General features: G+C 36.9%; 2 protein-coding genes and 1 long non-coding RNA gene across 4 annotated transcripts; 2 read left to right on the top strand and 1 right to left on the bottom strand.

The window, feature by feature from the left end:
- Window positions 1-72: 72 nt before the first annotated feature.
- On the top strand, window positions 73-19907 carry LOC128022832 (collagen alpha-1(IX) chain-like). Its single transcript, XM_052610610.1, is given in 34 exon segments — window positions 73-135; window positions 2809-2871; window positions 3253-3327; window positions 3460-3498; window positions 3586-3648; window positions 4861-4914; window positions 5109-5144; window positions 6977-7000; window positions 7076-7129; window positions 7235-7288; window positions 7379-7411; window positions 7625-7681; window positions 10687-10740; window positions 11147-11200; window positions 11295-11348; window positions 11431-11484; window positions 11707-11760; window positions 11888-11941; window positions 12052-12105; window positions 12197-12250; window positions 12359-12403; window positions 13608-13661; window positions 13742-13795; window positions 13876-13929; window positions 14985-15056; window positions 15688-15723; window positions 15815-15859; window positions 15965-15985; window positions 15987-15998; window positions 16225-16371; window positions 17307-17361; window positions 17464-17652; window positions 18828-18905; window positions 19035-19907. Coding segments are annotated over 34 exon segments (2115 nt in total). The 3' UTR covers window positions 19241-19907.
- On the top strand, window positions 7989-9672 carry LOC128022461 (uncharacterized). Its single transcript, XR_008185922.1, has 4 exons — window positions 7989-8295; window positions 8384-8449; window positions 9073-9209; window positions 9306-9672. It is a non-coding gene; the product is annotated as an uncharacterized LOC128022461 (long non-coding RNA).
- A 94-nt stretch (window positions 19908-20001) lies between the features above and the next one.
- Window positions 20002-24305, bottom strand: LOC128022460 (protein tyrosine phosphatase type IVA 1). 2 transcript variants are annotated; one of them, XM_052610077.1, is made up of 7 exons: window positions 24138-24305; window positions 22212-22499; window positions 21942-22117; window positions 21735-21827; window positions 21506-21636; window positions 21342-21416; window positions 20002-21235 (listed from the first exon to the last, which is right to left on the bottom strand). In XM_052610077.1, the coding sequence occupies exons 3-7, from the start codon at window positions 22044-22046 to the stop codon at window positions 21118-21120; spliced, it is 522 nt and encodes a 173-aa protein (XP_052466037.1). In that variant the 5' UTR covers window positions 22047-22117; window positions 22212-22499; window positions 24138-24305; the 3' UTR covers window positions 20002-21117. The 2 variants fall into 2 exon arrangements, with proteins under 2 accessions (XP_052466037.1, XP_052466038.1); XM_052610078.1 differs by having other exon boundaries at window positions 21942-22499.
- Window positions 24306-25086: the final 781 nt, after the last annotated feature.

Genomic DNA, 25086 nt, shown 5'->3' with positions numbered 1-25086 from the left:
TGTTGAATGGACAAATTTAAGATTCAAATTCGAAACCGTTTAGGATTGGTAAGTGTGAAAGTGTTTCTGACCATGCCTCTGATGTATTCTTGGAAAGCATCCGTGGGTTCCTCTGACACAGAGCTGGATCTGGCAGTATAGCTTCTGGTTTCATCAGTCTCGGAGTCATACTGCACACGAGATGCACCAATCCGCATACGTTCCTGACACTCCTCCAGCTCACTAACTGTACCTACAAAACATAAGTATATGATTACACACATGCATAATCTATAATGACTTCTATTTCCAATGACTGCTGTTCCTTTTCATTTTTATTCATCCAAGAACCTCGAAAAAAGTATCTTGGTTTCCAATAAATAAGTAAAAATTAAGCAGCAAAACTGATCATTTAAACATTGTTGATAATGCTAATAAAAATTTAACAAAATCAGCATATTAAAAGGATTTCTGATGGATTATGTGACACAGAAAACTGAAGTAATGGCTGCTGAAAATTCAGCTTTGCCATCACAGGAAATAAAAAAACCCAGTCATTTTAATTGTAATAATATATCACAACATTACTGGTTTATAGAATTTTATGTTGAAAAAATTATCAAATGCAGCCTAATGAAACCTTTTATTTGTGGTGTATACTATGCACATGCAGCTTTTCTGTTTAAATTGAATGTACTTCAAGATTTGCTCGATGTGTTCTGTAGTAGAAGCGTTGCAATGAGGTCTTGTAACAATAATGACACGTAATACTTTTCTTTTAATGATGTTCTCTGTCATTACTTGTCTCACTACCATCCGAAACTGAGTGAAATATTGTAGAAGGTCCTTCCTCTGTCTCCAGCCTGTTGGGTGCTGTGGAGGGCCGAGTCGGTCTGTGGGCAACTGAGTGCTGTGAATACAAATCTTAGTAGTGATTCATACCAGAGTCTCCATGATCATCCTCATTAAACGTGGAGGAGAAAATCTAGATATGGAAAATATGGATAAGTTATTGGTTAAGTGTGCTAAAAAATGCTTTAACGTCACATGAAAGCATGAAGCAGGAGTGTTCTCTTCCCCCTCTTCTTTAATAAGTGTAGGTGGACTCTTGCCGGAGCTGCTGTGAGATGTTGGAGAAGTCCACTCGCTGGAGCTGTGACTCTGACTTCTCATGACGAATCAGATTTACAACATGACTGCACTACTTCAAGGCAAAACATGTTCTATAATGTGAAAATGAAATGCCCCCCAAAAAAAAGCACTGACGAGGATGAAATTTCTTCTCTTCTTTCTCAGGCAACTGAAGAAATTTGGTTTGAGCCCACAATCATTATACAGCACATCAGCTGCTATCTAACAGCAATACTTACATCACTGTCAGTTATATACAAGTCAGTCTATATCTCCTGTGCATACTGTGGTTATTGTGTTAAATGTGTGTAAAACGTGAATACTTGTGTTAAATGTGTATATTGTTCATGTTTATATTTATACATATAGCCTACTGTAAATTGTATTTACATCATGTTGTTTGTACTGCCATCATGGCAGTCTTGTACATAATAGTTTCGCACGATGTATGACAATACAGAGAGATTTGAAACCGTTAACAACATTATCTGACCTCTCTTTGTTTGGGAATATTTCTGTATCCGAGTGAGGCCAACTGCTGATGGCTCCTCAGAAAAGTCTAAACTCTCCATCTTTTTATTAACAACATAAACATATTCGATATTAGTTATATAAGTTACGTCGTATTTTCTGAAGAGAAAACATCTATCTGCTGAGTGAAAACAAATCTGAACTTCCTCAATGTAAGCAACATAGTGTAACGTTAGAAATAAGAAGGCTGTTGTGGAAAATTATAAAAAGAGAACATACGGGAAATTTAAAGCACTACGGTTTTTTTTTTTCTTCTTCTGTTTTTCTCAGCTTTAAATGCTCATGTTTGATGGCTGTTGTCTTCAGTACCAAAACAACGGCGGCGGTAATTCCGTTCCAAACACACAGATGGCTTGAAAAAGGAAAAAAAAAACTGTAAGTTACTTTAAAGCCTTAAATCTATTTTTTGAATAATTTGTTATTATTTGTATTAGTTTACAGATGTGTATTTTTATTTATTTATTTATTTATTTTTTATTTATTATTTTTTCTTCTTTTTTAAGCATTTGTTTTAATTCTGTTTTAAGACCTCTGATGACTTTAACTACACTATATTTTTATTACATATTTAATTACAGATTGATTGATCGATCGATCATTTGCCTGATTATTAAGCGCCTTTTTTACTGTCCCTTACAAAGTAAATATCAAAATATCTTCCATAACATATTGGATCAAGTACAATTAAAAAAGCTTTCATTTTCACTTGATTTAATTTCTCTTCAGACAACAGCTCGGTAATTCCATGTTTCTATGCATAAAACAGTATTGTAGTTACAATGGAATCTTGGCGGAGACGAGTGTTATCATATTTAAATTTGGTACGAAGTTATACTACCTTTAAAATACTGACAGCCTGGCCAAAAAAAGAAAAGAAAAGCAAGGATGATCCGAGAGTGGTAGGGTATTGTTTACGTGCGGTACCCGGAGACTGGGTCACGCCTATTTTACGCAAACCTTTGAACTCCTGTCCAATCGCCTTCAAGTTCCCAGCACGGCTCATGAATGAAAAAACATGCATTTTTAATACTACATCGCCTGACTGGTAGATGGTGTGGAGGTTTAGTAGAGGAATATTGACAGAGAAGCCGTGAAGCTCAACAAATCTCCTAAAAAAGACTATTTTTCTCCCCCTTCGAGTCATCAGAGTGACTATGGCGCGCGGAGGGTCCCGGCGGAGGGACTCTGCTGCTGATTTCACTGCAGTTAGTCCTGATCATCTCTGCGCAGGTAGGAAACAAGGGCTTTCTTTTGCATTAGAGATGGACTGTTCACATATGCACATTTCGGAACTTTATGTCGTATATTTCTCGTGTTAAGCGATGCCTAGTTTCTTCATTAAATGTCTGAATTTCCAAGTATCTCAGAGTCAAGAACATGGCTTGACATATGGAAGTTGTGTTCAGTAAATTGGTCCAGGTGTGCACAGCTGTTATCACTTTCCCAGGATAAAAGAGAGCCAGTGTGATGACCACAGCATCAGTCGCACCTTCAATGGCTCCATTGTTCTGAAGACTAAACTATTGGGATTTCAGGATAAATTTTGAACAAGAGATGTTTTTTTATGCTTTATTATAATTATTATTTCTATTTTGTATATTTTTTATTTAGAGGGGCCCAGTTGGTCAAAGAGGGCCACCTGGACCTCCAGGGCCTGCTGGCTTTCCTGGCGTTGATGGCATTGACGTGAGTCGCATATCAATCATTTGATCTCTCAGACACTCTGATTTCTCAGCTTATACACAATTGGTATTTGTTTGTAGCCTCGAATAATGACTTTTCTTTGAGTTATTCAGTTAGTTTTTTGTATGACTTAAGGGTGACAGGGGACCTGGCCCTGGCCCAGATGGCCCCCCAGTAAGTATTTGTATTTTTCTCAACAAAAGTGAGTTTTGCATATCTGAAATGATGTGCTGCAATCCATTAATCTGATGAATTCGGCAGGGCCTTGACGAAGACAATGGCAAGGATGGATTAAATGGCCTTCCAGGAAAACCAGGAGCGGATGTGAGTCTTGTTCTTTATGTTTTGTAACGAGATAAAATCAGCCTTTAGTTACACTTGCAGCATCAGAGCCTGCGAGTGTAGTTTGCATTGGAGGGGTCTGACTGAGTGAAAATTTAAAAGCTCCTGGATGGAAAAAAGAACCAGAAGGTGAGAGGAAAGAGAAAGCAAAGAGAGCCTCATACCTGCTTCCTGATGGAGACAGAGGCCTTTTTGTATGAGTACAGAGCCACTGGAGCTGATCTGTGTGCTGAGCATTAAACCAAAGTACACCACGTCCTTTGTGGCTACCCTGAGCTTTATCATTTAACTAGCAATATCATTTATATAAGAATTATCGCAGCAAAAATAATTTTCTGAGTGTTTTTGTCTTGTGTTCATATATGTTTAAGATATCAAGAGACTACTTGCAGTGACTATATCATGAATTATGTCTATTTTTATTTTATTTTACACCCCTGGTAATTCTATATTTTCTTTAAAGCAGGAATGAAAACAAGGTTTAACATCTTTTTACCTCAGTTGTGCTTCTAATGTAAATGTATCTTGTTTACATTAATAAATATGTATTTATTTTCTAAAATAGAATAACTGAATTTTTTAAAATTAATTTGCAGAGCAACCTATTATTTAAGCATTACTTTAAAAAGTCAGCAATATATAAAGATGTTATATCTTTGGTTGCATTTCTTTGCATTACTTTGTAAACAAAAAACAAAAGCAAAAAAAAAAAACCTTTATAATATATATATTGCAGGTATATATATATATATATATATATATATCTTTTTTTTTTTGCCTTAATGGTTGTATTGTATTATTACTGATGCAAATAATTTATGTTGGTAGCTATCATTTATATAAATAGATATGTTTCCTGTTTTCCTGAAAGTGTTGAATACAGGTACCTGCATCAGTCCACTGTACATATATTAAAGAAAATGTGGGCGGGGTTTGCTACTTAAAGTCAGGGGATTGGTAAATGTGATTTCAGATTGGTTGAAATTAACTATTTTTTTTTTATGTCTGTGTGTGTATTGCAAATAATTAATTTCATGCAATGTGTTTCATACAATATTAAAGTTAAATAATGAGCTCTGAAATTCTTTACCATAAGCTTTACCATAAGTTCAGCGGTTGTCAAATCAGTGAATAAACTAACAGACATTTGATCTGCAGTGAGTCCATGCTCATAGATGGTTTTGTCTTTTTAAGGGTTTGACTGGGCCCCGTGGTGAACCTGGCCCTGTTGGCCCTCCTGGACAAAAAGTAAGTTTAAACTTCCACATAACAATAAGTGAAAAAAAAAACACATTAACATTGTGTTTTTAAATTATTAAGTCTTTATTGTGAATGGCTGTAGTTATAGTCACTGATGCATCATTTGAATAAGTGAAAGAATTAACTCGAAGTCAATAAAGTTCACTTGAAAAAACTGTGATTTGACGTTTCCTCTTTACTAGGGCGAACCTGGTGAGCCAGGATCAAGGGGAGCCCCTGTAAGTAAACAATTCAAATTCTTTTATTGAAACTAATTTGACTCTTGTAATATTAGTGTGCTGCTAGAATAATCAGATCTCAATAGGGATGTTTTCGGTTAAGTTTGTTAACATGCATAAATATTCACTTTTCAAAAAGATATATCTATTATAAGATGGCTATACACACTTTTAGCTTTTGCGAGCATTAAGGAATTTGATAAAGTTCAGGCTATTGACCCTCTAGTCCATTCCTTGATGTAATGCTGCAAGGATACAGTGGGTACAGAAAATATTCAGACCCCCTTAAATTTTTCACAATTTGCTAAAATCATTCAAGTTAATTTTTTCCCTCATTAATGCACACAGCACCCCATATTGACAGAAAAACAGAATTTTTAAATTTTTTGCACATTTATTAAAAAAGAAAAACTGAAATAATCACATGGTCCTAAGTATTCAGACCCTTTGCTCAGTATTTAGTAGAAGCACCTTTTGATCTAATACAGCCACGAGTGTTTTTGGGAAAGATGCCACAAGTTTTTCACACCTGGATTTGGGGACCCTCTGCCATTCCTCCTTGCAGATCCTCTCCAGTTCTGTCAGGTTGGATGTAAACATTGGTGGACAGTCATTTCCAGGTCTCCCCAGAGATGCTCAATTGGGTTTAAGTCAGGGCTCTGGCTGGGCCATTCAAGAACAGTCACGGAGTTGTGAAGCCACTCCTTCGTTATTTTAGCTGTGTGCTTAGGGTCAATGTCTTGTTGGAAGGTGAACCTTCGGTCCTGAGCACTCTGGAGAAGGTTTTCGTCCAGGATATCCCTGTACTTGGCTGCATTCATCTTTCCCTCGGTTGCAACCAATCGTCCTGTCCCTGCAGCTGAAAACATCCCCACAGCATGATGCTGCCACCACCATGCTTCGCTGTTGGGACTGTACTGGACAGGTGATGAGCAGTGCCTGGTTTTCTCCACACATACCACTGAGAATTAAGGCCAAAAAGTTCTATCTTGGTCTCATCAGACCAGAGAATCCTTCAGGTGTTTTTTAGCTTCCTTCAGGCCACTCTGCCATAAAGCCCCGACTGGTGGAGGGCTGCAGTGATGGTTGACTTTCTACAACTTTCTCCCAGCTCTCGACTGCATCTCTGCAGCTCAGCCACAGTGATATTTAGGTTCTTCTTTACCTCTCTCACCAAGGCTCTTCTCCCCCGATAGCTCAGTTTGGTTGGACGGCCATCTCTAGGAAGGGTTCTGGTCATGCCAAACGTCTTCCATTTAAGGATTATGGAGGCCACTGTGCTCTTAGGAAGTGCAGCAGAATTTTTTTTTGTAACCTTGGTCAGATCTGTGTCTTTTCACAATTCTGTCTCTGAGCTCTTCAGGCAGTTCATTGGACCTCATGATTCTCATGACATGCACTGTAAGCTGTAAGGTCTTATATAGACACGTGTGTGGCTTTCCTAATCAAGTCCAGTCAGTATAATCAAACACAGCTGGACTAAAATGAAGGTGTAGAACCATCTCAAGGATGATCAGAAGGAATGGACACCACCTGAGTTAAATATATGAGTCTCATCAATGGTTCTGAATACTTTGGACCATGTTGTATTTCAGTTTTTCTTTTTTAATAAATGTGCAAAAAAAAAAAAAGTCAACAATTCTGTGTTTTTCTTTCAATATGGGGTGCTGTGTGTACATTAATGAGGAAAAAATGAACTTAAATTATTTAAGCAAATTGCTGCAATATAACAAAGAGTGAAACATTTAAGGGGGTCTGAATACTTTCCGTACCCACTGTATCATTTTGAAAAATTTATAATTTTGTATCATTGCATGTTACTTTGTTAACAGGGTGTTGGAGAGGATGGTGAAGCTGTAAGTGCATAATATTTTATTTGACTGTTATTTAGTTTTTATTAGCTCTCTAATTGTTTTCCTTTTTCACTGAAGGGTGCTGATGGGGAAGATGGATTACCTGGAGAGCTGGGCAAAGTTGGACCTCCTGTATGTAAAGTTATTCCATTATCCAGCCTAAACAATCCAAAAACACATTACAATAAAATAGATGAATCATAAATGTGAGTCTCTGTCTCTGGTTCTGCTGTAAAGGGAAGCCGTGGACCTAGAGGTCCTGCTGGTGCGCCAGGATTGGGAGGGCCCAGAGTGAGTATTAATGTTTAGAACTTTATGATCATTCACTAAAATATCCAGCATTCATAAATGGCTCCAAAACGATATTCCCTCTATCCACAGGGCCCTCCTGGAGTCTGGGATGGTAAGGAGCTGGTACGTATCTTCAAGTCTTAAATGTGGTTACCTTTGCAATGAGGGTCTTCAAAAGGTCTTCATATCTAAAACAATGCGTTTCATTTTATTTTTATGAATTCAAATACATTTGACTTTTAGTTAACCTGCTGTTACACACAACTTATGTGTTCTCAAAAGTAAAAGTGAAAAATATGGCCATCAGCCAACTGACCTGTCTGTGTTGTTTTTCAGTGTCCAAATGCCTGTACTTCTGGCCTGACTGGTTACTCAGGTCTTCCAGGCATGAAGGTAACTTTTAAATTAGATTGAATTTAATTAATTCACATTTTCTGGATCCTCCGAGTAACCCCAGAGTGCAGTCTGGACGATGGGGCGGGGCGACACTTCGAGGCGGAGCGACACGTGTCGCCCCGCCCATATTTGTTTCCCCCGCCTTTGACATGTTCCTCCGAGCCAGCAGGGGGCAGTTTGCGTTGAAACAAACAGAACGGTGGCAACTACAGCAGCAGAGTAATAACGCTATTCCACGTTGATTGCTTGAGGTGAGTAAAAGCATAGACATCATGTCTATGAGTAAAAGTGGTTGTTTAAAAACATCTTATAATATGAAACGTGATGTTCGATCATTTATTTATCCATGGTACGTTCAATTTGAATAATTATTGTTAATAATTGTTATAAATTGCTCATTTTATTGTTCTTTGTGGATTGTAACAGTACACTCTGTACATGGCTTTAGTTCATAGGTTCGATTTTACAGAGGTATGGCATCACATTTGTCAAGTTATTTGAACAGACATGCATGATTTTTGTGTGTATACTATTATTCTTATTATTTTTCAGGATGACAGGATCAGGAGGTGGTGGTGTTCTGTTCTCCTGGACAGCTTTACTCTGCAAATGTATGTAGCTGTTTGAATGTTGCTACATGAAACATTACTCTGTACTATATCTAGCAATATACCTACCTCTTGACATTTGTTCTTTTAGAGCTCAACCTCTGAGGGGAGGAACTTCACCATTCACCATGTCTTCAGGCAGAGTCCAGCAAAGCAGGTTATTTGTGCACATACATTCATGCAGAGGTATTTTAGTTATTACAGCTACATAGTTGTTCAGATGTGAAATTGGTATTATGTACAAGTACTATATTGGTCAGCACTGTGGATTATTTCATATATAGCTATCAGTTAACATCAGCATCAAATTCATTTAAAAACATTTCAGCTTAATTCATTTTCAGCAAGTTTTTTAAATAACTTCTGTTTGCGATCTAATGTGGTTTTGTTCACCATATAAGACAGAAATATTTATATTCAATGTAAAAGATCTTCATGTGGATCATGCATACAAATATATCTCACTGGATTATTACAATTAATGGCAAAATGAATGTGTGGAAATGTAAACTAATATATCCTACTGACACACAACAGCAAAATATATAAATAATTGTCAATGTGAAAATACTAACATGCCTAATACTTCTGCACAGTACTGTATATATTAACATTTTATTAGTGTTATTATAAAAGAATGAGTATGCAGTTGTGACAACAATCTATAGAGTTTTTAATGAGAGTTTTAAAGCAAGGTTGTCTGTATTCAGTGTTTATATAATGTTTAATAACTTTTATATACATGTATAAATAAACCTATGTATGTTTTTGATTCAACAGCTTCCACTGGAAATCCTCAGGGAAGTTATTTTGTCGGCGGGTGACTCTGCATATTTGACACTTACTCTGGTTTGCAGATGGTTTAGGGATGTGCTCCGAAGTTTTTCGGAAAGCGGCACAGTTTGCCTGGCTAGACAGTAAGATTTCCCCGTTTAATTTTGTAGTAGAAGGCTGTTAAACTTTTTTTGTATTATTATTATTATCTTTCATGTATTTTGTCTTTACACTATAAGTTGTGGCCAACTGGAAGAATTGTCCTCCTGTCTCCTGACCGGAACGAGTTCAGACGGATGTACAGCATCAGGGAACGCTTGCAGTGCAGAGCGTTTTTCAAGTTTAACCCACCAGGGTACAGAGAAGAGGCCGGCTTGGTGATCTTCTGGGCTTTTGTTTACACAGGATTTTGTTCCAAGGACTGTTTTTTTTTTTTTTTTTTTTGCGGCATGAAACACATTTGTGTGTTAAGTTAATTGAAGGGAAATAGAGAATGGACTGAGATCAACTGGTTTTGATGTATTAATTGATGTCATTTAAAGTTAAACTTTGCAATGTATAATGTTTTAATAAAAAAGCTATGGAAAACACGTGCATGACAACAGATTTCAGTCATTTACATCAGTCTATCATTCTTTAAGGTTTCTCATATTTGATGATAACATCATTTGCTATGCATTGCTCATAATGGATTCTTAATTTAGTTGTGACAGGATTGTGAGGATTAATGAGGTTTTCAGTAGTGCAGTTCAGAAAACAAATAACAGAAAGTAACAAGTGTTTTTGGGCAAGTTCTTTAGAACCTGTATAGTTCCTATAGTTCCTAACCATGGATGTATTGTAGTAAAAATATTTGTTGGCATATTAATTACTGTGAGCTGTAATTATAAAAACACCATAGTTTTACTATAGTTACTGTAGCAGAACCATGGTAAATTTTCGTAGGGGCCAAGGGAATGTTCAGAATATTGGTGACGTTCAGAGACTGGTGACAATTTGTTACACACACACACACACACATGTATATATATATATATATATATATATATATATATATATATATATATATATATATATATATAGATATATATGTATGTATGTATATATAATTTGAATATATAAATCAAGGTACTCCATGACTATCTACATAATCATACTTCGCATAATATTGCCGTGTCATTTTCAAACCAGCGAGTAATGCCGAGGTAGCGTCTACACTACAGCCATTGAGGGAGTAGACCATTTATTTTTATTCTGTTCGTCGTAATCCAAAACACTTTGTATTTATAAGGGATGTTGTGGAAATGCAACAATAAATGCAAAAACACAACATTTATATTCACTTTTTAACTTATATTAAAAGTTTATTCATCTGAGTGTCTACTTCCGCATTCCAATCCTGCTAATAGCGTCATAATTCTCTATACCAATAAGCTGTAAAATCGTCACTCATCTGTACACCAATAAGCTCATCTTAATCATAAACCAATAACCGCTGAGGTGGGCGGGGTGACACGTGTCGCTCCGCCCCAACGTGTCGCCCCGCCCCATCGTCCAGACTGCACTCTGGGATACTTGGATCCTCCAACAAGTATTGTTCATTCTGGTGTTCATCCTTAGGGCCACAAAGGAGTCAAAGGTGAATCAGGTGAACCAGGAAGACAAGGACATAAGGTTATAGAGTCATAAGTTTGGTGTGATTCCGGTTCTTCCCTTTGACAAATATTTTTCGGACTATAAGTCGCACCTGAGTATAAGTCACATCAGTCCAAAAATAAGTCATGATGAGGAAAGAAACATATGACATGAGCCATCTCGTGGCTGTAGACGGTAATGTTTTCTCTTGGTTCATTTCTCTCGGTTCATGTCAAATTAATTTTTATAAATAAGTCGCACATGACTATAAGTCGCAGGACCAGCTAAACTATGAAAAACGTGCGACGTATAGTCTGGAAAATATGGTAATTAGCACAATGTTTAATAATTGCTGTATGTTTACTAATCATTTCAAAAATAATTGCTAAGGTACAAAGATCCTGTCTGGTGTGGAATTTTGTTTCCTTTCTTTTACATCTTACAGGGTGAAGAAGGAGACCAGGGAGCACCTGGAGAGTCAGGAGCACAAGGAACTCCTGTAAAAAAAGACATTACTTATCTATTGTTCTTTATGTCAGATGTTAGTGTACTGTTACTCAACATCGCTTTGTTTGCTTGTTTTGTTTTTATAGGGTCCACATGGTCTCCGAGGAATCACAGGGATGATGGGCCCTAAAGGGGACAGGGTGAGGGTCAAAAGGTCTTCATATCTAAAACAATAACAACGATATCTTTTGAAATGACCAAATGTAATTTCTTCTCCGTTAGGGAGCTCGTGGGAATGTTGGCGACCTGGGCTCTCAGGGGATTCAGGGCGCTCCTGTAAGTGGCGAAATCAAAATGACTGAATGTTACAATAGAAGCCACCACAAAGTTTTGTTCTTTAACCTCATTTTGAAATATGCATATTTGATATACATTTATATTCATGTTAATTTTAACTTAATAGGCCCTTTTCATATTTCAAAAGTTGTTTGTTGATTTGCTTTTGTTAAGGAACACATTAAATAAAAACTGTTTTAATATTGAATTTAATTTTTAAAGGGTGATCGGGGTCAGAGAGGAAAAGTAGGCGAGACTGGACCAAAAGGAGCTCAGGTGAGTTGTCATACAACAACTAAACAACACACGCATTGTGTTTATCATGACATATCAACAGTTCAAGGAGACTCAGCAAGCTTGACTCCTTTTGTTATATTTTTTTACTTTGGCTTCTTCTTTCTAGGGACCTCGTGGGTTGCAGGGACTTACGGGTTTACCTGGACCAAAAGGAGAGACTGTAAGTTAACTGAGTTGCAGTGTTATTGATGTTTTTTCCATATTGTGTTATCCTAAAGTGATTATAGCATAAAATTGTATAATTTTGGTAACTTGTAACTTGTGGTGTAGGGTTTGCCTGGGGTGGATGCTCGAGACGGTATTCCAGGACTGCCTGGAGTGAAGGTAATAACTTTAATTTGTGTATATAGAGAAAAATAATTTACGTCACTGATCGTCTCTTTCTGTAGTGAAGTTTATCTGCGTATTGTTTTAGGGTCTTCCTGGGAAAGTTGGCTCTCCCGGTGAGGCTGGACTTCAGGGATTTCCAGTGCGTTTGACCTTTGACCCCTGTTCCATATGCAATTAGTATTCGTTGATATCTACTTGTGAGACGACTGAGAATGGTTTGTATTTTTGATCATTTCTTCTTCTTCAGGGTTTGCCAGGAATTCCAGGAGCTAAAGGCCACATGGGTGCAAAAGTAGGTAATTCAGGTGTGAATTGAAGAGTGCATCTTCGTCAAAGTTAGCTTTTTTATTGATTTGGTTTAAAGAGTTTTCTGTTTTAAATGTGTGCTGAGATACACTATCATTTAAAAGATTGGGGTCAATAAGATCTTCAGTAAGAAGATATATATATCGTATTTTTCGGACTATAAGTCGCACCTGAGTAAAAGTCGCATCAGTCCAAAAATACGTCAAAATGAAAAAAAAAAAACATATATAAGTCGCACTGGACTATAAGTCGCATTTATTTAGACCCAAGAACCAAGAGAAAACATTACCGTCTCCAGCCATGAGAGGGCGCTCTATGTTTTCAGTGTAGACTACAGGAGCACTGAGCATCATAGAGCGCCCTCTCGTGGCTGGAGACGGTGATGTTTTCTCTTAGTTCATTTCTCTCGGTTCATGTCAAATTAATTTTGATAAATAAGTCGCACCTGACTATAAGTCGCAGGACCAGCCAAACTATGAAAAAAAGTGTGACTTATAGTCTGGAAAATACGGTATATATATTATGAAGAAAATGTATCATGTGCTTCACAAAAATATAAAGGAGCACAATACTAAGCATTTTTTTATATGAATAATAATAACCAAGAAATCAGCATATTAGAATGATTCTCATACTGATTATTTGCTCTATTATCATTTGAATTTAGATGTAACCACTGCATTGTGATCACGATCCAAAGATGCTACATACATACAGCACAAGCAGTTATTTTTTATTGCAGTTGGATTATATAATTTCAAAATTTTAAGCAAAACACATATAAACACTACTTTAATTGACATTATATGGAGGTAAGATGAAAAGAAAATGTAATTGAAACTTTTGTGAACCCTCAAGTCCAATTCAATTTTATATTTATATTTTTCTTCCAATATTTCAAGAATCACAAACAGTGAGCTTGATCTGTCTGTACAGTATTTTCACATTTCTCCTCTTTGTGTCCATCTTCAGCATGTCCTGTTTCTGGCCGCTGTTAACATCCCTTTTACAGACTTTGTAATATTTCGACACTTTGCAAAATGATTGCAATGTGTTCTGTGTACAAGACTGGAACATAGAAAGGATGAAAATAAAAGGTTGCAAATTGCACGGAACAAAAACCGACTGCTCTGTGCATCTCTGGTGTTCATTAGCAGGATGGATAACCTTTATTTCTGTCTTCGCTCCAGGGAAATACTGGTGGTCCAGGTGTGGCAGGTCTGATTGGAAATAATGGAAAAACAGTGAGTCACGGTTATCCATTTGTTCACCACAGCTTACAGGCCCATGGATGAGTGAACATCTTCTGATGTTTTGATTTCAGGGTGAACGTGGCGAGCAGGGAGAGGTGGGACCAGTCGGACCAAGAGGTGGGCCAGTGAGTATATTTCCTCTTGTATCTTATAGTGCCATGTAAAGAAATGCATCAAGTCTATAGTGTTTTCTCTTCCTCCGCAGGGGGAGAGAGGAGTGAGGGGTCCTGATGGGTCTGCAGGCATTCCAGGTGCAAGGGTGAGTTATCAGAAACCACAATTCAGTGTTATTATTAGAAACCCTCCATTATATTACCTTAAAAGATGCTATAGGACACATTTAGACACTAATAACACTCCTGGGTAAAGCTTCATAGGCATTGGAGCTACAAAGGACAGAGAAAAATGCTGAAAGAGATGAAGGACAGTTGAAAGAAGGTAAAATCCTTTAAACTCTCAAAAGGCCTGTCCCAAAAAATTGTTTGCGATATGCCAGTGCTACTGAAGTTCAGACTTGAAATAAGAAATCAAAAGATAATTTGAGATAATGGCTTTTGAAGATATGTATTAGAATTGAAATCTGCAGATGCCAATAGATAAAGTGCAGCAAAATAAAGACTTAAAATCATATTTTGGATGTCTTCTTTCCACTAGTCTTGAACCACACGGTATGAAAAGTAGCCCAAAATTTCATAACTGACCAGTACATGAAAAAAGAATGGTTTTGCTTGTAGCGTCTTACATTAAAAAATACCAAAAAGGGAACAATATTGGGACCCAGTGACTCACTCATACTTCTAGAATTGCACGGTTGTATTACAACACTGTCTAGATGTTCCACACCAAATTGAACACAACCAGAAACATGTTTCACTTGGTCTTTGTTCTCGGAGTCCTGCCTGTGTGCTCACTCTTATGCTGAGGAGCTTAATAGTGCTCCAAACTGAAATGCAATCTCTTTAGAAAGTTGTGCTGAGCTTTAGTACAGTAATCTGCTGGTAGGGGCATGAATAGTATGTTGTTACTGAGGCCTAGAAGCTGGGGGTGTTTTCTTTAGTAAAGGGAAATTGAGAGCAGGACAGGGGGTTGAATGAGCCTTCTGTATTGCAGGAATTCCTTCAAGCAGCCAGCGAAAGGTATCAGGCTTATTCATAGTCCATATTCATCCATACACCTCAGACGTGCCCCGCCAGCACCCTGCTCACAGAACTACAAAAACAGGGCAGATGTGGTTGTGAAGCAGCTACGGGCACAGGCCAGTGTTCATGAATTTGTGTTTATTTATGTGTGTCTGTGTGCGTATGTATTTTACAGGGGGCTAAAGGAGATCCGGGCCTTCCTGGTCTTCCAGGGCCTGCTGGCTTCATTGGGCAAAAAGGCGACAGGGTAGGATTGTAAAAGCAGAAAGTGCTCTCAAAAAAAAAAAAAAAACTCAATTCAAAATGCAAAAGAACCTATTAAATAATTTAGTAAATGTTGTCTATGATCAGAAAAAGGTACCATTAACACTGTTTACAAACTATTTTACTATATTGTGCAGAGTATGAAAATGTATGCATGCATAGAAATACATTTAAACGACCTCCCAAAATTGCCAGAATGTGCAGTATGCAGTAAATATACTTGGTGTTACATCCTACAATGAAATTTGTCCTTCAATATCATGTGTGGTAAATGATAAGTAATTTTTACACAAAATTAAATAAAAAAATGCTAATTTCCTGTATCCAACCCTGAATTCAATTTAATGTGGGTTAAATATGTTTAATACACCCACTGAATTAAACACGTAAAGTGGTGAGATCATGTGACTTCTGAATTTCAGAATTTCGCAAACATTATATTCTTTACTGTGGATCTTTAAAACTAGATCTTCTGTGTAACAATACTTTCAGAAACAAGCTGCCAAAATTAAAAATAACTTGAAAAAAGAAAAAATCATTATATTTTACATAGCCATGTTTAAGATTCAAGATTAAAAGCACCTTAACAGCATCTTATTTTTATCATTCTTCAGGGCGCTGTTGGTCTCACTGGTCCAAAAGGAGAGCAAGTAGGCAAACAATTTCTTAATATGTAGAATTTTCGTTTTAAAATATTTAACATAAATAATTTGATCTATATTCTAATGCATGTTTGTTTAGGGGCCACCTGGTGAAGAGGGAACACCTGGAGAAAAAGGAGATGTTGTAAGTAAAAACAGCACAGATATTTTAATGTCTTTTAAGGTATTCAGGAACAGGTCTTGACCCCCTTGCTGAATCCTAAACTCAATGTTGATTTAATTTCGCCAGGGTGATGAGGGAGAACCAAGTTGAGAAAGGATCGGTGAGTTTGCATTGAGAAGTGATGCTGTTGTGGTAAGCTCTAGAACTATCCCATGAATGTCAACACAAAATATATACATTTTAATAAAAAACTAGCATAGTATATCAAAGATATTACAATAAATCATATATTTCCAAAGTTTGTACTACATAACATGAAAAAGTGCAGAAAATTCAATGCTGGCCACCTTAGAAATGTATGAGTGTTTATCTTTTGTTGCGTTCAGACAGGAAAACCCGGAGAGCCAGGAAATAAAGGGCCAGAGGGTGGGCGTGGCCAACATGGACCAGATGGCCTAGCAGGGGAGCCTGGCCCAAGAGGCATGCAAGGAGACAGAGGGGTACCTGGACTGCCTGGGGCACAGGGACGAGCAGTACGGCGGTTTTAATCATCTTATTACTTAGGCCTTAATTATGTGACACTTCTATGATAGAGAGTTATCCCTTATGCGTTGTTGGGGACGTTTTCGTCCACTAGGGGGTAAAGTTGAGTCTTATTTTGGCCACAACTTTCTCTGCGTTTCAGCTAATGGAATGATTTTTGGTGACAAATCTTATTTTGACCCATATTTTGGGAATATGCTTTGAACTTTTTCAAAAACTCAATGGTACACTCTGGGCAAATTCCCTACCCTTTTGTTATGCTCGTGGATGAAAACATCCACTAAATTAAACTGCTGTAAAAATGTATCAGATAAATATTTTTTTCCCTTTTTTTTTTTGCATAAATCTATTAATCAACTTCAGTCCTGATCAAAACTACCAAATGTTTAAAAAAATGCCAAGATTTTAACTCTTTAATTACCAAGTCCATAAATTATGTCACTGATTTGGGAAACCCCCCCCCCCCCCCCCCCCACACACACACAAAATTACATATTTTCAATATAAAAAGTGATTGTGGACTGGATTTTTTTTTACCTTTTATCACAGTCTTGGGCATGTCAAAGATTAGTAACAAGATTGGCTTTGATGCATTGTTAGGTTTTGTGCAGCATTAGATTTAAATTTTTTCTCCCTCATTTGTTGTTGGTGGCTGTTTTTGCCCCATTGACTTCCATTATAACAACATTTTTTGATTGTAAAGCCATGACACCATATAATCATGCATTCTTGATTGTTTGAGGTTTTCCCTTTTGGGAAGAGGTAACATTTGTTATTTTATATTTAATTCCAACTGGATTTCTCTGTACTAAACGTGGTTGGCAGACCGTCAGGAATTTTACATCAGTGTGATCTAAAGTGATTTTCTAGTGTTTTCTAAATTTAATAAGGAAATATTAATAGTGTCCACATGATTTCCCTCCAGGGCCGAAAACCAACAGATGAACACATCAAGCAGGTCTGCATGAGAGTTTTGCATGGTCAGTATTTTGATATCTAAACAGATATCTACAATTGAAAGCTCGGCTCATTGAATGTTTTTTGTTTTTCGAATGGTTTTGCCATTTCCATTTTCCTCACAGGACAGCTTGCCCAGTTGGCAGCCAGTCTGACAAGGCCGGAGTCAGGCATCACTGGGTTGCCAGGCCCTCCTGGTCCCCCTGGCCCTCCAGGACCCGCTGGAGACAATGGCTTCAATGGGCATCCTGGAAGCAGAGGACTGCCAGGTCTCAAAGGGCCCCCAGGGCTCATGGGGAGGAAAGGGCCCAAAGGTACGAAATTATAATGTTCGAGACATTGCATTGCATCGTGATGGTGAGAGATTTCCCCGCACAGATTTTGCAAAGGTTTTATTTAGTCAGACAGATTTGCCATGTTTACCAAAAGAAAAGTGGTTGGTTTGAAAGTGACTTCAATGTGAGCCGTGCTTTTCTTGACAATACACTTGAAAATGGAAGGTGGACCAAAATTTTGATTTTCTTTAATGTCATCCCACTGTAAGCTTAATAATGATTTCATAAATACCATGCTTTTAGTGTAGATGAGTGTTTTGACATTGATGTCAGCCAATCTGTGGCTACTTGGATTACACAAATATATATATATATTTATTTATTTATTTTTTGGGTTAAAGCTCTCATATATAATGCTCCCACAGCAGAACAGCCTACCTATAAAACACATAATTTAAAATCATTACAATGCTAATATGTTAACCGATTCCAGAGGTGTCCATTCCAAATGCATTCCAAGTTTTCTTTCATGAACCATATTTTACATAATTTGTTGTACAAAACAGTACCAAAATGCTGAACAAAAATATCCTTGGTCACAATGAATCCGAAGTGCCAAACAAATATTTTTTTCTTTATTGTGACACTTACATGTGTTACAACTGATTATCGTGAAATATAGGATGGGGACTTCTCTCCACTGGTTGTTGATTGGATGGTAGTAGATCTGAATGGGAGCTTGCAGTCAATTGTAAGAAATTAAATCATTCACCAATGTGCCACAATACTGTGGAACATGCATTGGCCATGTGTCATTTGATGTGTCAACTCTGTGTCATGTCTATTTACTCCTACATAGCAAAGAATCACCTACTTCTTACTTTTTTTGTCTTTTTAAGTAAATATATATATATATATATATATATATGCATTCTTAAATCAAGATACATTAAAAGCAATCAAGTTGTAATTTCTTATCATTCTGCTTTTCAAGTATGTTTAGATGCGTGTACTCAACGAAAAACTTTTTTTTTTTTTTTGCAGTGCATCATAACTAATTTTATGGTTACCTGCAATTTATTATTGGCATTTAGCTTTGTTCTATTTCCTATTCCTAGAACAAATCTGGGATTAGTTTTAGAGATATGAAGCACCAGCTGAGAGCCCTAACTCCTATATAACACTGCAAAACCTTTGCATTCTTCTTATTTTAGGTGACCAAGGTGACAGGGGAGATAGAGGGCCCACAGTGGTGGGATCTAAAGGTATACCGGGACCACCAGGGCTCCCAGGTAAGAGCAAGGCCTACGGCTCGTCTAATATCCATAACTGCACTAAATGTTAAATGGTCTTTAAATCTCTGAATATCATGCCTCTGACTGCTGGCCTGTTTCTCCATCTGTTCGTCTAACTGCTCTCAGGTGAACCTGGGAAACCATCATATGGCAGTAATGGGCGTGATGGTCTGAGAGGACCAGCAGGTGTCCCTGGAATGCCAGGTGTGCCTGGGCCACCTGGTCCCACTGGACCTAACGGATACTGCGAGTCATCTCAGTGCATACTTCAAGAAGTTGCAGGTCCGATGTCCATCAAAGAGTCCAACATGAAGGGACCAGAAGGTCTATGAGCTGACGACCATCAGCGAGCCACACTTCAGAGCCCAGCATCTCTGGACAGGGAAACTTGAGAGACTAATGGAGTGACTCCCTCTACGAGGAGATATCCGTGTTGATGGTATAATCAGGTGTGATTGTACTTTCAAATACTAGTGTGAAGCTGGATCAATTCATGTTGGGATTCCCAGTTTCATTCAGTCCCTTTTAACAAAGATTATTTTTAGGACATACTTTTGTATAGTTCTAATATTTCTTTTAAGAATCAAAATAAACCTAAATTGCCCGATAAAATGCAATTATAGCTTGCAAATAATAACATTCTCCAATTCAATTTCATTTGAATACACTTTATATTCTTTAGGTCCAGGATGCATACAGTATGCAAAATCATGCCGTCATGAACTGGTCACTTAACAGATTAAAGGCCGTTAACAGGACTTTAAATCAGTTTAAATCAGAAGGGGTCCTAAACTTTGTACATTTGTCAATATTGCATTGATTAAAAAAATAATTTGCAAGCATTTTATTAAATCATTTTCAGGTTGTTTTTAACCTTAGACATTCTCAGATTTTGTGAAAATGTATGTGGTTCTTTGCAGTGAGGAAGAGGTCTTGATGTTTAATCTATTTAGGAATTTTCTAAATTATTTATTGTAGGAAGGATTGATGTGACACTAACAGTTGTGAAAAGGGAGAAAAATAAAATAAAATAATTTTGATAAAGTGCTGCATGTTTTAATTTAAAAGTTAAAATCAAGCTCGGATGAGGCAATATGTTCCTTATCTTTATTGTACTCTTAAATTGGCAAACTTGTAGCAACTTGTCTTTCACTATACTAAAACACATATCCATTGATATAAATAGGTGCTTTAACAGTACACATAATCAAATACCACACATAAATCAAGTATCGAAATATTAAGTTATTATATCAAATAAAAAGGCATAAAAATACTGTAGACATTGAGGTCCAGTTTTAAGCCAATACACAAACATCACACTATTGACATGGCAGTAATAGGTAAACAAAGTTTGGATAAACAACAAAAACTAGAACCCCACCCTTCAATATATTTATGTAAAGCGATTTTATTTTCCTCAATTTTTTTTTCCCTCTCTTCTTGATTTTTTTCTGCAAAAGACACCGAGAAACCTCTTTAAAATGCCACTGAGAACTCCCTCCACCAGACGGTGTCTTTCTGCTGTAACAAGGCATTTATTTTAGATCTTTTTTGGAGGCAGGCATCAAATACAGATAGGCTGAAATCATCAATAAAAAAATGAAAAAGAAAATGTATGAAACTATTTTTTTAATTGAACCCTTTAGACTATAAAGCATATTATGTGTTTGGCAGAGGTGGGATTTGACCATGTTTCACCAACCAACATAAACACTTTACCTTGCTGATTCTCCACAGGAAATACATAAAACAAAGAGAAGGAAGAGGGACACTTGTAACCAAATAAGCTTAAAAGGATAGTTCATCCAAAAATGGATATTCTGTCATTTTCGCACCCTTAAGTTTTTCAAAACCTTTACGAGTTTCTTTTTTCAACTGAATACAAAAGAAGATATTTTGAAGAATACAGGCAACCAAACAGTTCATGGTCCCCACTGATTTCCATAGATTGAGGAAAAACACTATGGAAGTCAATGGGGACCATCAAATTCTCTCTCTCTCTCTCTCTCTAAAATCTCTTCATTTGTGTTCAACAGAAGAAATAAACCTATACAGGGTTGAAACAACTTAATGATTTACATTTTTGGGCAAACTATCCATTTCATTATTGCAACGGTATTTTCACAGTTACCAACTAAGAGAACAAACTACTTATGCTAGATACAAACTCCCATTACACATTTGAGAAAGGCTGTTTTGCAAGCTGTTACTGAATGCAGCAGTTGTTGCGGTGGCCGTTGGAATCCTTGAATCGAAGACGCATTTTGGGACGATATTTTTCCAGATAGAAGAGCTGCTTGCTGTTAAATGCTCCTCTGCGCTTTCTAGAAAAATAAATAAAAAGAAATTAACATTTCACTTTAAGAATGGAGATCGCATGCTGACTATTATTCTTATATTATTTTCATATTTAATACAAAGTTATCTCACTGTCGAATGAACTGAACAGCATCCTCGTATTTCATCCCGCACTCAATCAGGGCCAGAGCGACCAGTACTGGGGCTCTGTTGGAAAGAAAACAAGTAAGATTTCTATGCAAAGCTCAAAACATTTAAGTATATTTTATTAATGATCTTGAATCCTGTAAAATGACCTTCCAAGGCCTGCAACACAATGTACGGCAATACAGCAGCCTGGCTCCTCCCTAAATTTAATCCGAAGAAGATTTAGCCAATCATCAACGATCTGGTTAGGAGGAGGAGCTCCATCGTCAAAGGGCCAATCCTGCACAATGGCAAACATTAGCATAAAAACATCACCTGAGATAAAAACTGACATTTCTATAAATTTTCATAAAGGTGAAGTGGTTAAAGTGGGCTTACCAGAACTTGAATACCCTCTTTAACGACCAGGTTTGCATCATACGTGGCCTCACACACTCGAACGACTGTTGTCACCCCATATTTCTTCAGTTCCTAATGGATGAATGTCATGTAAGTAATGTTATGCAGTTACTGTAATTATGAGGTTTCTGTAATCATCCAAAACAACACTTTTAGTGTGTACAGACCATTTAAACCAACACTCACATCAATGAATTTGTGAAGCGTGGCATTAGTGGGATTGTGGGTAATGAGGAATCTCATGTTTTTGTAAGTGATCTCCACTGGGGCAGGTCTATTCATACGAGCCATTTTTGAGTTTTCAAAATAGCTCAAAAATCTCAAAGAAAAATGGGAGAAACTCTCCAATGACAAAAGAAAATCTGTCAGATACAATTAGGAGAAGAAAAGGTATGACCTAGAGGTGGGCGGGATTAATAGCAGAAAAAAGAAAGAAGAGAAAAAACAAACAAAAACCTTCGAAAACAAGGCTGGTCCTCTGGTGAAAGTGAAGACGCAGGGCCAACGAGGGCAGTGAACTTCAGGAGATTTTTTTTACCCCATCCAGAACCGCTGACTGCTGTGGACGCCTGCTCTCCAAGCCCGATCGCGCCAACGTTAAAACTCTAACACAAGTCTCTCTTCTGATGAGGTAGCAAGGCTAGCCGTTCACTTCTCTGCATAAACGCCGTGCTGAGCCTGGCAGTAGTCGCCGCTGTCCTTCAGAAACTCCATAAATGTGTGACCCAAAACACCACAGAACTGCTGCAAGGACACAAGAACAGAAGCAAAAGAGGTCAGACTTAATTTATCTTTTTCGTTCTAATTTAAAGCAGCCATTCTTCCGCTTGTCCAGTTGGGCCAGTAGCTGATTCCTATTGGTCCCAGCCTATATTAAAATATTATAAAAAAAGTGTTTGTGTGATTTTATATATAACCCAAGTGGATGCTGCAGACTGGTGGTGGATGAAGAGATACCCCCCTGACAATGTAAAGCACTTTCGAGTACTTAGAAAAGCACTAAATAAATGTAAAGAATTAAGTATCCGCTAACAATCTATTTTACACACAGAAGCTTATTTTATGCACAAAATTCCTTGCTAAATAAAGAAAATGAATGCTTAAAAATGCACTACAGAATCTATATTCATATGAGTGGATACAACATCGGTATCGAAAATATCTATACTTCAGAATCCATCCGCCCATCTCTACAGGCCAGGGGTCCTCAAATCTAGCCCAAGATATCCACTTTCCTGCAGAGTTTAGCTCTAACCCTAATCAAACACGCCTGAGCATGCTTAATGTCTTCAGGATCATTAGAAAATCTCAGGTAGGTGAGTTTGCTCAGGGTTGGAGCTAAACTCTGCAGCGCACTGGCCCTCCAGGACAAGATCTGAGGAACCCTGCATAGAGTAAAGACCTAATTCACAAAGCTCATAAAAGCATGAAAATCAACCATATTTCCCCCCTCACAATGACTCAAAGGTGAGTCAATACGCGGTGTGTGGGTCATTGTTTCAGAGGAAACACTGCTTCGAATGGGAAATCTTCATCCCAGTCCCGTTAGGACACACGCGTGCCCCAGCAGCTCTATGAGATTACCACATACTAACCCTCTTTAGCAAATCGCTTTAAAAAAGACACAACAAACCTCATGTAGTAGTATTAACTTAAATCTACATGTAATTCAAATGAAAGGCACAGATGGTTGGAGGAGATATTTTTAAGTGTGACTTTATTGAAATCAAGTGTAAGGGCCTCAAATGAGGCCATTAAAATGTCCAAATCCACATTTTATCCGAGAAGCAGGTCACGATTTGAAATGCGGCGAAAATCTACAACCGATTAAATGTTTATACTGCGCAAAAACAGATTTTAATACCCAACACATCAGTATATGCAAATTGATAAAGACTAGTATAAAAGCTAGTATTAGCAACGGGTTAAAAAGCTCGCGGATTACGTTAATTTTGGACAAAAACACAACATACACTCTCTTTGCAGGCTACATACTTTAATTCCCTTCTAAATTTAATCGATTAAACTGAAATAAAAGAGCGAAATGTCGTGCCTAGCTCTCTCTGATGGATGTAAGTTAACGTTAGCTGTCAGGCTAACACCGTCGCCAAGCGATAATTTCAAGGACATTATAGCTGTAAAATGTACTTTTATTATAACATAAACGTTCTTTTTTTTAGTTTTGTAGATGGTTACGACAAAATAAATTATTGTAACGTATACATAAACTGTAGTCGACAACGAAAGCTGTTTTGCTCTTATGCTAATCAGCTCACAGTTCGAAATTGAGACTAATAAATTAACGTAACGTTACTCAAAAATTATACTCTCAATCCGCGTCATTAAAAAATATATAGTTATATGTTGAATTGTTTGACTTACTGGAATATGCTTACTCATTGAAGATTGTAGCTTAATCATTAAGCCGCTCCGGAGAATATTTGTTGTGGTGTTTGACCATACAGCGCTGCCGTGTGACGAGCGTCTCCGGAAACCGGTTACAGCTGGACTCCAGAAACCGCGCCCTACCGCGCGCACTGCCTTCCGCGCTCTCCATCGACACACATCATATCACATAGACTTGTTATTAATAACAGCAGTTTTATTATTATTATTACTAATATTTTATTAAATAAAACGTGACAAAATCAAGTAACATTAATTTAATTATTAATTAGAATATTCATATTATAAACACATCCTATAATTTAAAATAAAATTAGTATTATAGCCATGATACAAAAAAATTAAATTAAACAATATAAAATAAACATTATTTTGATTACATTCATATTGTAAACATCCTACATGTTCATAAAATAATGATGATGATAGTAATACTTTCATTAAAAAGATAATTAAATTTGAACATGTAAATAAATGTATATATTCATATATATAATATATATTAAAAAAAAAATATATATATATGATGTTTTTATATTCGAAACATCCTAGGATTTTCATAAACTCAATTATTTTCATATATTTGTATTTATGTGGCTGACGCTTTTATCCAGAGTCGCTACAAGGAGGAATAAATACAACCGATTAATCCTGAAGGAGCTAGTAATACTAGCAGTGCCTCAATGCCTAATTTTAAGAATAGTCTTACATAAAAACAAACATAAAAAACATTTTGTTGTCATCTTTGAAATATGCCTTTTTATTATTTTCTTGGCAACAACAGGGCTTATTCAAAGGCATGTCACTGTGTTCATTTATGTTTCAACTATAAGCAATGGCTTTGGTGACCTTTTAGTCAAACAACTGCATCTTTACTAGAGATTTAATGAATAATGAAAAACAGCTGATGTGCAGAAGCTCACAA

Source organism: Carassius gibelio, chromosome A11, assembly GCF_023724105.1.
Source record: "Carassius gibelio isolate Cgi1373 ecotype wild population from Czech Republic chromosome A11, carGib1.2-hapl.c, whole genome shotgun sequence".
NCBI lineage: Eukaryota > Metazoa > Chordata > Actinopteri > Cypriniformes > Cyprinidae > Carassius > Carassius gibelio.
Note: the sequence above shows the minus strand (reverse complement) of the source record. Positions and strands in the feature narration are given on the sequence as shown.